This window comes from Euprymna scolopes, chromosome 19, assembly GCF_053919585.1.
Source record: "Euprymna scolopes isolate OS-2025 chromosome 19, ASM5391958v1, whole genome shotgun sequence".
Classification (NCBI taxonomy): Eukaryota; Metazoa; Mollusca; class Cephalopoda; order Sepiida; family Sepiolidae; genus Euprymna; species Euprymna scolopes.
Window position 1 is genome coordinate 60,871,602 of NC_136500.1, and position 13,955 is coordinate 60,885,556.

The 13,955-nt window shown below is 37.0% G+C and overlaps 1 protein-coding gene across 4 annotated transcripts in view; it reads left to right on the forward strand.

Annotated features, from left to right (window-relative positions):
• LOC145303654 (bridge-like lipid transfer protein family member 3B) overlaps window positions 1-13,955 on the forward strand; it is a 305,183-nt gene that overhangs the window by 220,132 nt on the left and 71,096 nt on the right. For all 4 annotated transcript variants that reach the window (XM_080145223.1, XM_080145224.1, XM_080145226.1 and 1 more), the window contains exons 6-8: window positions 1,597-1,840; window positions 3,137-3,300; window positions 8,349-8,529. In XM_080145223.1, coding sequence (XP_080001349.1) covers window positions 1,597-1,840; window positions 3,137-3,300; window positions 8,349-8,529 — 589 coding nt within the window. The remainder of the gene's footprint in view (window positions 1-1,596; window positions 1,841-3,136; window positions 3,301-8,348; window positions 8,530-13,955) is intronic.

Here is a 13,955-nt window from a genome sequence, read left to right on the forward strand (position 1 = left end):
CACTTCCATGTTTTTTTTGACATACTCCACAAACTGACCCTGCTGCCTCAACTGTTTTACATCTAACCTAAGAACTCTCATCCATTCTTTCAATGTAACCCTTTTAATGAAGTCATCTGTTCTGCATACATCTTCCTATACTATCCTAGTTGAATTTTCCTCTGAGGTCATCAGATCTAAACCTGTCTTAAATACTCGCATTATGCATCCATTGTATCAATATAATATTTTTCTTTATACAACACATATCTTCAATTCTCACTGGTCAGGTTTAGCTTCCACACATCATCACAATGTGTACACATGTCTAGTACACTTTTGTTGGCCAACAGTGTCAACATTCTGCTGATTAGTAATTGCAGTTGTTCTTTGAAATTATTCCATTCACTTGTAACTCTTGCAACTATACCAGCATTAGCTCCTTCATTTGTTCCAATGGTATCACCAAAATAACAAAACTTCTGAAGAACCTTATTAGCTTATCAAGCAAATATTTTTTGTCATCTACTGTACACAGAATTAATCTTCCTCTGAGGTCATCAGATCTGACCCCGTTTTTTTTAGGTTCAGTTTACATATCCATTGTGTCATTCTCATGTCATTTTTCTACATGCAACACATGTCCTCAACTCTCACTGACCTGGCTTTACTTTAATACATTATTACACTGCATACACATGCCTTATAGACTTCCATTGATTGACTGTGGTAATGCTCTGTTGGTTGTTAATGGTAGAAGTTCCCTGAATTTGATCCATCCATTTCTAACTTTTAAAATCAAATTAGAACCATCTCTTCCATGTACTCTAATGATTTCTCTCTTGACGACTTTTTAGTGGTGAGGATGGTTATCGTGTTTTGGGTTTTGTTGTGTGTAAAGGTGGCTGACAAGGCTGATCCTGGCCTTGAATTGCCTTTTTCAGCGAGGGCAGGTAGTTCCATTTCCATATGGAGAGTTAGCTTGGGAAGGTTCTTCTCTCTCTCCCTCCTCCTTCTCTTCTCAAGGTCCATATATCGGTTAGCCTTGAAAGTAGCTGTGCCTTCAGTGATGTTCTGCCTCCAGATTTCTTCCATGTGCTCATATTGATGCTACACTTCAAGTTTGCTTTTAAGATTCTTGTATCACTTCTTCTGGCCTTCTACATTGTGCTTTCCTTCTTTTAGCTTCTCAGAAGAGTTGTTTTGGCAGCTGGGAATTCAACATCCTTCTAATGATAACACTAAGACAACCTCAATACCTTTGCCAGCCAGATATACCTTTGCCACATCTGAGTTTTCATTTGTCTCAATTAACTTCCACTAGTTAGCATCGTTCAACATTCCTGTAATTCCACTGCATTTCTTGTGTACCCATCTTTTGTGTATTTTTATAGATGTAGATTCATAATCTGAAAATTTTATCCAGATCTTCTTCATTCAATATTATAAGCAGTTTCTTTGTTTCTCATCTTAGGTCTTCTGGTTGATGGACAATAATGTTCAAAATTCTATCGCCCTCCCTCAAAAAAAATAAAAATAAATAAATAAAAAAACTCTGGAGACTTGAATTGTATATTTTTAAATAGAGCTAAGTTTTATTTTATCTTTGATTCTTAGATGTCCCGAGTGAAAGTCCACAGTGTTTCCCCAACGTGGCATACTTCTACCGACCTTCGACTGACACGCATCAAAGATGTTTCTCGGGGAGAAGTCATCATTTTTAAAGAGGTGGATTGGCAAGCAACCCGAATTGAGGCGCAAGCTGTTGACCCACTTTCGAAAGGCATCATCACTCAAACTCCGATTCGGCTCATTGCGAATCAAGCTAAATTACGGATTGCTGTCAAAAAGAACATAAATGGTTTGTTTGTTGTTTTGGAAATTTTATTGTATTTTTCGTTTGGCCATTCTCCTGATTTCAATTTGATGCAAAACGTGATTGAAAGATCAAAGAAAGGAATAAATAATGATGTAGGAGAATTACAAAGATCAGATGTATAATACATCTGCTTTGAGTTGGCAACATTATTCAAAGCTGATCAAGATTTAAAATTATTGTTCTCACACTCCTATGTATGGCCTTTAAATTACATTCAGTTTTGACTTATCAATTTTGTTACTCCTAAGAATATTTAAGTTTAAAATCTTAAGCTAAAAAAGAATATGTACGCACTTAACAGTAACTCACAAGGAATTGAATGCGCATACATTCATTAAAAAAAAAGTTTTCTTTTTTTTTTTTTTGTTAAAATGTGGACCACTCGGAATATTATCAATACTATTAATATTATTAATACTTATAATAACACTTATAATTTTACATGCTTTTGTTTTACATGATGCGCCTTTTTATTTGCCTAATCTGTAGAAATTCTTTATTTTCAATCATGACAAAAAAAAAAAAAAAAAAAAAGCAGACCCTGATTTCTTATCACTTTCATATACAAAAAAAAGAAGTTTTATTCATACAAATATATGGCTACACATTGAGATATGTTTCAACTGCAGTTTTGATAACATATTACATATTTGAAGAATGGTGCAAGATTTCAGTCGATAAGGGTCACATGACTAAGTTCAAATTATCACTTTTAAACCTGCAAACCATAAAGTTTTCTAGTGAAATGTCAGGTGTCAACTAATCGGACTTGTTTACTTGAGATTTTCACTTTTCTTTTTTTTTTCTATATCTAAAGTTAGTCAGCAATTGTTGTTTGCAGAGTGGCATGTTGTGTATTTAATTATGGAAAAAGTTGAAAATCTCATTAAGCTTAATTGGTTGCATTCATTTAGATGTACCCTCTACTTATATATAAAAAGCACTGAATTTTAAACCTTAATCATAATTTTATAAAATCAACAGTAGGTTCTCCACAGTGCGATGTAGATTGCAATTTGGGGTTGACTAAGTGAGTACCCAACTAGAGCAGGCAATCAATTGATTTGATTGAAAAATGGATGATTTCATAGATTTTAGTGACAAAGTATTGGAAATGAGGAACATTCATTGATCTTCATTCAATCCCAGGCAACGTCAGGTCTTCCTGCTTGTTTAAAAACAATTGAAATATATGTCAATAAAATGATAAATTTAAAACCCATTTCCTTTAATTGTGGACTTTCCATGAATCGTGCAAATTATTTTTTTTATTTTCAGATTGCAGCATTGTATCATCTCGAGTAATCCTGTTGCTAGATGATCTACTTTGGGTTTTGACAGAGACACAGTTGAAAGCTGCCTTGCTCTATGCCACATCCTTACAGGAAGTTTTTGAGAAATCAACATTACAGAGCAAACAGCGTGCAGCAGAGAAATTAAAGGTGGGTTTGCCTGTTTTTTGTTTATAAATAAAATCTGTTATTGTACCAAAGTTTATTTCGTTAATGATTCTTTTCCTCAGACCTTTTTTTCCTATACACTTAACACATCACTCAACTAATAAAACAGCTTTTTGGCAAAATTCAATTTTTTTATTTGTCAACATAGTCTTCTATGGTTTCAATGCTTCTCTAATAATTCAATACCTTTTTTGTAGAATAATTTGAGTTTAGCCTAAAAATACACTTCAGTCTCTGATATCACTGCTTCATTGAAGAATTCTTTTGAGATCTGCAAACAGCCAATACTTACTGGTGGCCAGATCTGAAGAATGGGGTTCATGCAGAAGCAATTAGAAGGGAAAGTTATGCTATCATTGGGATTGATTTTTGACATGGTACATTGTCTTGGTTAAAAAGCACATTTTTCTTTTGTGGCCATTTATTGATTTGTTTCAAATTCACCAATAATGCAATATAATATTCACTATTGATTGTTCTTCCTTTACCAATGAACAAAATGTCTTGTGCATTTCAAAATACAGAGGCAAAAATCTTTCCTACTGATGTTTGCATCTGTTTTCGCTTTGGATGGTTTTCCAGTACTTCTGTCCACTCAGCTGACTGTCAGTTTAACTCTAGAGTGAAGTGATGGACATGTTTCATCCATTATCACATTGATGCATTGATACAGTTGTAAATAATGATTTGAATGGGTGATCTGTTGTCTTTGGTTGACTGCCATCTAATATCTTCAACACAACTTTATTTCATACAACTTTGATTTCTGATTGTCCGAAATGCTTTTGTGAACTAAAAAAAAAATATTTTCTGGGACAACTATCAAATTTGAGTCACCTGAGCATTCATCATTCTTTGTCTGTACACCCACATTTAAAGCCTGCATATCTTGACTGTTTAATGATTGTTTTCGATGGAACAAAGTCTGAATGACAACTATTTCATTGCTTTGCTCACACAGTATTTTTTCACATTAGCATTTATCAATGGACAAAATTCAGATTTTTCCATTGTTTTTAAAAATTTGCAACAGTAAACTGTAATTTGTAAACTTAGAATCCAAACAGGCTCAAAATTTGACACTTGCTATTTTAAGGTTTATAAAATTATAGATTATTTTATTAGTGGTGCCATCTATGTGCCAGGCCTGAAACGTATTGAGTAATGTATCAAATATATACATGCTAAAAGACATACTTTAATTAGTTATAGTTTAGTTATGTTTGAAAAAAATATTTCCTAGTAATTGTTCTAATTAGCTGTAGTTTGTAATCAACTGAACAAGTTACCCATTTATAAATGTTTCTTATATACGTATATATGGCATAATCACGTTGATACAGTGGTTTCTATTAGATCATCAAACTTAGCACCATTAAACTTGGTTGTTCCTAAAATAGGTGAACATTTGGAAATACTGGGTGCCGTACATGCTTTCCATATATCTTCGCATTCTTTCCAGTCCTCCTGGACTTATATCTGACTCTGACAGACAATATGGAAGTCTCCTTAACCTTTTTCTTACAACTTGCCCTGAAATGTACTCATCCTCTGTTCTGTCTCCATTGGGATCCTCCAATTACTCAGTCGTCTCGCTTAAGATAAAAACAAAATGTAGTAAGTCCTCTCATGTACCTCTCCATTGTACTGTGTATCAATACTCTATGGCTGACTGGGATGACTTCCAAACATTCATATCAGATATACCTCTGCATTTCATGTTCAAAAAGAATTATCAGACCTGACTGAATGGTTAACTATCAACATAGACTGCTTCATACCCTCTAAAAAATTCCAACAAAAACAAAACAGCCTGCCGTGGTTCACCCCAGAACGTGGTGCTTGCACACAGAAACCACTATTTAGATTTTGCTAATAACAAACAGTTCTGAACAGAAGCGTGTCCTCTATCCCTACTATCATCAGTGGACCTAAGGTAATCTCGTCAGCATCTCTTTGCCAAGAACTTTGCAGCACATTCTACCCTTAGTGATCAGGATCGCCTAATCACTGTATTCCCTCCTATGACTGAAAACACATACAAATTTATGTGATGTTGCCAAACTTATCAAAAACCTTGATTCTAGTAAAGCAGCTGGCCCCAATGGCATTCCAGTCATAATGCTCAAAAAGTTTGAACCGGAACTAACTCCCATGCTTACAAAGCTGTTTAAACATTGCCTTAAGTAGAAATGCTTTCCATTCCTTGGAAAACTTCATCAATCTGCCCAGTATTTAAAAAAATCAGTATTTGGTATAGACCAATTAGTCTCCTGTGCGTCATAAGTAAACCTGCTTTATCTAGTTTCCATTCTGCGAGATCTACAGAATTAGTGAATCTCTTGACAGGCTTTGTCTCTAGAGCAATAGCTCTTGACATATAGGTCTCTTTCATCATAATTGCTCTAATCCCCACCACACCCCAATTAAAATGAATAGCCCTCATCTTGGGGGAAGCCCCATGTCTTGACAAGCTTCTAGGACTGATCGTCACTCCTGATTTGAAATGGAACACATACATCAAATCTGTTGCCAAGATCGCTGGTAAAATGGTGGAATCGCTCTACCGCTCCAGTAAATATCTTGCTGCAGACGCAAGCTATCTGTATAGGAGCCAGGTATGCCCTAAAATGGAATACTTTTGCAACATCTGGGCAGGGGCTGCTTGACACACCCTATCCTGCCTTGATAGTTCAAAACCAGCTTTGAAACCTAGGTGATACACTTTTTTCTTCTTTGCAACCTCTTTCCCACAGAAGAGACGTTACGAGTCAGTCTCTGCTCTATCGCTATTTTCATGGAAAGTGCTGAATGGAACTCCAATCTATGCCGCCCACCCCTTGCTAAACTTCCACAAAAAAAAACACTCGTCTAGCTACAACCTTTATATATAATTTCGCCACTCTCTATCTGTGCCTAAATGTAAACGCAAATTTCATGAACAAAGCTTCTTGCAAGAACTGCTAGCATGCTTCCCGGTTTAATACAACATGGTGACTTTCAAAGTCTAATGTAAACAAGTTCCTGTTAAGCTGTCCTCTTAAATAATCAAATTCTACTTAATGTACACCATAAGTGATTACTACACCACCACCCTACATTCATTAACCCTTATCCTTGAGTGGCCTTCGGGCCTTGATAGTTGATGACTCCCAAGTAAAAAAAAAAACAAAGAAACAAACAAAAACACCACTGGAACCGGATAATGCTGACTCTGAGAAAGAAGTGGTTAGGGATTATGTAACCTTTGCTTCACAATTCAACACTTGTCATCCATCATCCTTCCAAGATGATCAGATTGTTCTTGTTGTTCTGATGGACCATATCCATAATATTTCTTCATGCATCTGTGAGCATTAAAAAAAAAGAAAATGATTTTTTTTTTTTTCAGTATTGCCATTAAATTTGCATAGTCTGTACACACCACAAACTCATATGTAGATACTAATCCATATATTGTCTAATCCATATATTGTCCATAAAGATAATATAAAAGTAAAGAGACTTATTTTTAGTTGCGCAAAAAAAAAATGTTGTTATGAATATATTACAATTTATGAATTTTTGAATAAAATGAAAGTAGAACAAATAGTGGTAATGTTATAATAATGGGGTAACAATAAAAATATATATGGCATAATCATATTACAACATCGGTTCTTCTTACACTCCCGAAGTTAAGCAATGTCGAGTCTGGTCAGTACCAGATGGATTGCCATTTGGAAATACCAGGCGCTATATGTAGATCGACCCTTCTCTGCAAGAACTGTAAAAACCTAATGTCATCATCTCTCCAGGCCAAGATATACATATGACTGGGGACCGCTTGTGAATTTGATATTGCCATGAAACTTCCTCCTTTGGAGAAAGCCAGTTCAACCCACCTAGGGTGAATCCCTCTTCATTTAATAATAAAATAATCTGTTAATAAAATTGAGACAAATTTACGTGTGTGTGTGTGTGTGTGTATGCGTGCGCATGTTTTTCTCGCTTCAGTGTAACATTGATAATTATATATGTAATTTTGATTCATCTATTAATCGAATATTTAAAAATAAAAAAATTCTTTAACATAAAAAGTGAAATTTAAAATCATATTTCAAACACGATTAATATTCACTCTTTTCTTTGTGCATATGCAATACCGACACTGTCGCTAATTTTTTCCCTACATTAGTTACATAATCAGAACTCTCCTATCGCTCAGCTGATTGATGATTGGGCACTACTAGCTCTTAGTTTATTTATATAATAAAACAGGCAATTATATTCTCTATACAGTTCTTCCAAGAAAATCAATATTCCATTCTAAGTAAGCATTTTATTTCGACGAACGTTGGTTCATGTTGTTATGAACAACATGTAATTCGAGTTAATTCTTTTCAGAAAATAATTCACCTCATTGGATTGTTTGTGCACTGTCAACTGGAAGAAAAAAAATAATTATTTATTTTATTTTTTTAAAGACTTACGTACATAACCATTACAGACTTCCCTCTTTTGAAAAGAAAATAAATTTTATTATTTATTTATAAAATTTAAGGAAAAATGCAGCATAGTTGAACTAAAAAAAAAAAATGCAAATAAATGCATTACCGAGCAGTGCCAGATTAGGACTTATAAATTAGCTAGTTATTTATAAATTTAATAATTAAGAAGAAAAAACTTTAAAGTATTTATTCAACTAAAAAAAATTGACACAGGACTTAGAGTAAAAAAGACTCTTGGACAACATTGGGTAGATACAGTTAGTATTTTATATACTACATAGACCTGTCTAAATTAGATGGTGTTATTTTCTTTTCTCCTGTCATTCAAAAAAAACACTATTTTTTATTTTATTGTTTGTCTGTTGACCAAGGAAAGAGTCTATCAGGATGTGATCGGATGCTGCCTATTAACAAAAATCTGGTTTATTTGGTTTTTATCATTTTTTAACTTTTACCTTGTTTGGATTTTCTCATTTCACTATCTTCATATATTCAAGTTTTTTTTTATGGTTTCTCATTTATTTTTCTCTCTCTCTCTAGAAACAAGGCCACATTGCACCTGATCAGTTAAAAAGACTTCAACAAATACGTCAGAACAAACAAGTTCCTGCATCCAAAGTGTCTCGGGTGTTTGCAAAATTTGATGTTTTATCCACCTCGTACCATCTCATCACCAGTCGCATTGACTTGCATCTTTGTGATGACATGCAGCCTCGTAATGGTTAGACTTTTTTTATTTTCTATTTTTGTCCATTTATTTTCAGCGATAAAAGATAGGATGCAATACTCAAATTTCTGTGCTTTTATTATTGATAAAAAAATATAAAAATGGATGGAGGACATGGTCTATTAATATACAAAATAAAATGTCTTTTTTTCTCATGTAAATTCAGGTCTATAAGCAGGGTTGCGGAGTCGGAGGTTTTAGCTGGAGTTGGAGTCGGATTTCTAAAAGTACAAGGAGTCGGAGTCAGAATTTTTTTATCTGACTCCGACTCCTTAAGTCTAATGAATTTATTTTTTTACATGATTTTCCTGTTTGGTTTTACCATTTTTTTTTTAAATTACATTTTCTAACCAAACAAGGCACATTGCCACTTTGATGTAAGGGGGCTGCTATCAGGGATCTAAGTTTCAGGGGTACTATGTAGGGAGTTTAGCAGCAAGATGTCTGTTTACATTACACTTGAACTTCTGCATGTCAGTACAGTTAGGGAAGCAGGAAACCGGAAGAGAATTCCAAAGTCTAGCAGTTCTGGTGAAGAAGCTATTAGAGTAGAAGGCTTTCTTACATCTAGGGATCTCTACTAAGTAGGGATGGGACTTTGCTGCTTGTTGGGTTTGTCGGGGGTATTTTCATCGAGGAGGTACAAGAGCTTGTAGTTCGTCAGAGCATCCACCATTAAAATACTTGTAAAATAAGTAGAGGGATACAACATTTCGTCGATAGGAGAGGACTGAAGCTTAGATAACAGTTCAGGACCTATCAGGTTGGTGACTCTCTTTAGAATACTATCCAGGAGCAAGACAAACAATATGGATTTAGACAAGCCCGTTCCACAGCAGACATCCTAACTGTGATCTCTGAACGTATATACCATTCACTGGACAAAGCGGGGGAGGGCAGAGCGGTAGCTCTAGATATATCTAAGGCTTTTGACAGGGTATGGCATGAGGGTCTCCTCAGTAAAATCAGATCATACGGTATCACTGGTAGAATACTTAACATAATTAAATCCTTCTTAGATAAGAGAAAAATCCAGGTTGTCCTCGACGGTCGTACATCTAAACAATATGATATAAATGCGGGGGTGCCCCAGGGTTCTATCCTTGGACCTCTATTGTTCCTGATATTCATAAATGACCTCCCCGACAACATTGCCTCTGAGATGGGTATATATGCTGATGACACTACACTCTATGGCAGGCACGACAGGAAGACGAATGAACACATTTCTAAAGAAATGGCAAAAGCACTAGAGGAAGACCTCCAATCTGTAGTGGAATGGGGACAAAAGTGGTTGGTCGCGTTCAATGCTGCCAAGACTAAACTAGTTTCATTCAATAATTACAAGAAACCCTCTCTACCACCCATAGCAATGGCCAACGACTCTTTATCTGAGAGTCCATCTTTCAAACCCCTTGGCCTAACGTTCACAGGAAACATGAGTTGGAACAATTACATTGAAGGCATTGCCAGGGCCGCGGCAAGAAAGGTGGGCTCTCTCTACCGTGCTAGAAAACTACTAACACCCGAAAGTATCCTGTACCTCTATAAGGCCACCATTCGTCCATGTATGGAGTATTGCTGCCACATCTGGGCTGGTGCATCAGCTACTAGTCTCTCGCTCCTTGACAAGGTTCAAAAGAGTCGCAAACCTGATAGGCCCTGAACTGGCATCTAAGCTTCAACCTCTGTCCCATCGACGAAATGTTGCATCCCTCTGCCTTTTCTACAAGTATTTTAGTGGTGAATGCTCTCACGAACTGCAATCACTTGTGCCCCCACGACGTGAGCACCCCCGACAAACCCGACAGGCTGCTAAATCCCACCCCCACACTGTAGAGATCCCTAGATGTAAAAGATCTTTTTACTCCAATAGTTTCTTCCCCAGAACCGCTAGACTCTGGAATTCCATTCCAGGTCCCTGCTTCCCCAACAGTACTGACGTGCAGAAGTTCAAGTGTAACGTGAACCGACACCTTGCTGCCCAAATCCCTACATAGTACCCCAGTAGTGTTGCCCCTGATAGTAGCCCCCTACACCAAAGTGGCAATTTGCCTTGTTTGGGGTGAAAATGTAATAAATAAAAAAAAATAAAAAAAAATAAAAAGAGACTAGTAGCAGATGCACCAGTCGAAATGTGCAGCAGTACTCGATACATGGGCGAATGGTGGCTTTGTAGAAGTACAGGATACTTTCAGGCATAAGTAACTTTCAAGCACGGTAGAGAGAGCCCATTTTCTTCGCAGCAGCCTTGGCAATGATCTCAATGTATTTATTCCAGCTCATGTTCCCTGGAGTTTGAACGAAGTACTTTCAGGTACTTTCTTTAGCCATAACTACTGGTGGTTGGTAAGGTTTCATGTAATTATTAAAGGAAACAAGCTTTGTCTTGGCAGCTTTGAACGCTACCATTCATTTCTGACCCCATTCCACTACAGAGTGAAGGTCTTCCTCTACGGTTTCAGCCATTGCCTTAGATGTGTGCTCATTAGTTTTCCTCACATGCCTGCTATAGAGCGTGATGTCATCAGCAAATATACCCATGTCAAAGACAATTTTATCCGGTAAGGATCGATCCCTGAGGTACACCTGCATTTATATTATATTGTTTAGACGTATGCCCATCGAGGACAACCTGGATTCTTCTCTCGTTTAAAAAGGATTTAATTATGTTAAGCATTCGTCCAGTAATACCATAGATTTTATTTTCCTGAGAAGATCATCGTGTCATACCCTGTCAAAAGCCTTAGATATATATATAGGGCTACTGCCCTCCCCTCCCCTGCCTTATTCAGTGCTTGGTATATACGTTCAGAGATTAGTTAGAATATCTGCAGTAGAACGGGCTTGCCTAAATCCATATTGATGATCAAATAGTAGTTTAGCAGGTGTAAGGTAGTGACTAAAGCTTGATTAATTAAAAACTCAAATATTTTGGCGAAAAGTGGGAGAATAATAATTGGGCAATAATTTAATGTGTCAGTTCGTTTGCCAGAGATTTTGTAAACTGGTACCATAGAAGCAATATTCCAGCTGTCAGGAAAGCAAGATTCGGTAAGACATTTGTTAAAGAGCTTAGAGAGAACTGGAGCGACGTTAGCGGAGCATTTTTTTAATAGCATAGCCGGTATGAGATCAGGTCCATATGCTTTTGAGGTGTTTGTTTTTATGATATCATGTACTTGAGAAGGGGTGATTTTCAGATCTGGTGTGGTTTCTGTCCAGAGGAAAATCAGTGAGGGAATGGTTTGCTGGGTTCAAGGTAGAGTTTGAGGGAAAATAACAGGCAAACATGTTAGCTTTCTCAGTTGCTGTACAAACAACCTCATGATTGTTGGATAGTGGGGGGAATTATTGATTGCCCATTATTTACTACACTATTGAAGATTTTCCAGAAATCATGAGTTCCTAATTTCTGTGCTTCAATGCATTTCCCGTTGGTTTCAGTATATTCACTCTTAGCTGTTGTTACTTCTTTCTTACAATTACTTCTAGCTTCTATATATTTGTCTGTTTATACAGGACTTATGCTGGATAAATCTACGGTATACATGTTGCTTCTGAGTAATGGCAGCTGCGCAAGTAGAAGTAAACCATTGGGTAGGGTGAGGTTTGCTATAGAACTTCCATGTAGGAACATATGCTTCAATTGCTGCTTTGAACCATTCAGTAGTCTCATTTGTGCACTATTCTACAGGAAGAGAAAAGATATTTCCTCATGTGATCGTTAATGGCATCCCAGTCAGCTTTATTTTAGTATGTTGTCGTTTTGAGTAATGGCTCTTCAACTTGGGGTCGAGAGTTTAGAGTGATTCTATCATTATCACAGCATGATCAGCATTCTTAAGTGGACAATCAGCATTTGTTACACGATCCTCAGGATCTCTTGTCGGAAATAGATCCAGAAGTGAGGCTTGCTGGTCCTGGCGATCTGGGAGACGGGTCGGAAATGTTACTGTCTGTGTCAAGGAATGGGATATTGCAAAATTATAGATGATGCTACTAGCTGTGTGAGTGAAGTTAGAGAAGCCAAGCAAATTTCTGTGGCTGGCGTTAGTCACTAAATACATGTATATGCACTAGTGTCAAGGGAGAGTGCTACATCTATGCTGTAAGAGAAATGATTGATTATAGTACAGTCCTGGCTGGATGGAGAACAATAAAGAAAATACAAGTAGCTAACGCTATGTTGTAAATTTAGTTTAAAGCACATGAAGGTCTGGTCACCTGATTCTAGTTTAGATTCCCTAGACATGAGGAGTATGTTACAAATATAGACTCCAAGTCTGTTCCTGTTAAAGTAATTACGACAAAGTGCAAGATAACCAGACATGTTAAAGATGTTAGAGGGGATGGAGAAGTGCAAGTTAGTTTCACTTAGTGCTAAGATATCCGGGGAGTTTGCTAGGAGAAATTATTCTACATCCTCTAAGATAGTTCTAAGTCCTCGGATATGTGTAAATGCAAGCCTCAAGGGAGGAGGCATGAGTGTGTTTCTGGTTTGAACATGTTTTTGGATTGAGCTATCATTTCATTCTATTTAAGTAGTTTCAGATCTAGATTGAGGTGCTAGGCAAAACGCATGTGCACAGGCACCATCATGCAACACTAGTAGACCATCAGCCAGCTCCTCATCCACAAGAATGTGGTCTCTGGAACGCCCATCAGAGATGAGTACAGGGTGCCTTTCCATGCATGACATGGCACTACAAATATCCCAATATTACACAGCTGATGATAGAACAGCCGCTCTAAGTGCTATCAAAGGGTTTCTGTACTGTTAGTTGGAAACAGCAACCAGCAACTGTCAAACCGGCACCCTCAAACTTGCCTGACAGGAATGGCCCAGTCCAATCATGTTAGCATATATGGTAAATAAGCATCCCCAAGATGCCCAGTTATAGGAGAAGGGAATAAGGCAAATGTAGGGGACGATATTCATTGCCCTAGTTAGGAAACAAGGCTAAGCACTGGGCGTCTCTAATGAGTCCTTGTGGCCGCACCTCTGCTCCTGGCTAATAGGCAAAGAAAGAATATGGAGGATAGATAGGCAGAGCCTATCATCTCCTTAAGCAGTTTAGGTTTGCAAACCGGTGATTTGATCAAGTCACCAGCTCTAGGAAGGTTGTTGTCCAGGAATGAGGAGGCCTCCCTCCCCTATTTGGTGCCAAGACGTATGAGATCAGTGGCACAGGTTTACAAATCGGAGTTTTCCTTATCCTAGATGGATGACCTAACCAGATCTACTGGTTCATCAGCACTGAGAGGGTTTTTCCTGCACCTGGTTGCATAGATAGTGAAGATTGATAGTTAGTATCAAAGAATTAGTATCTATCCTCAGAATAGGATTAAGATTGGTTACGTTTTTAAAGGAGGTATGTATGAGTGTGGGGGTGTAGATTAAAGGTGAATATCTACTA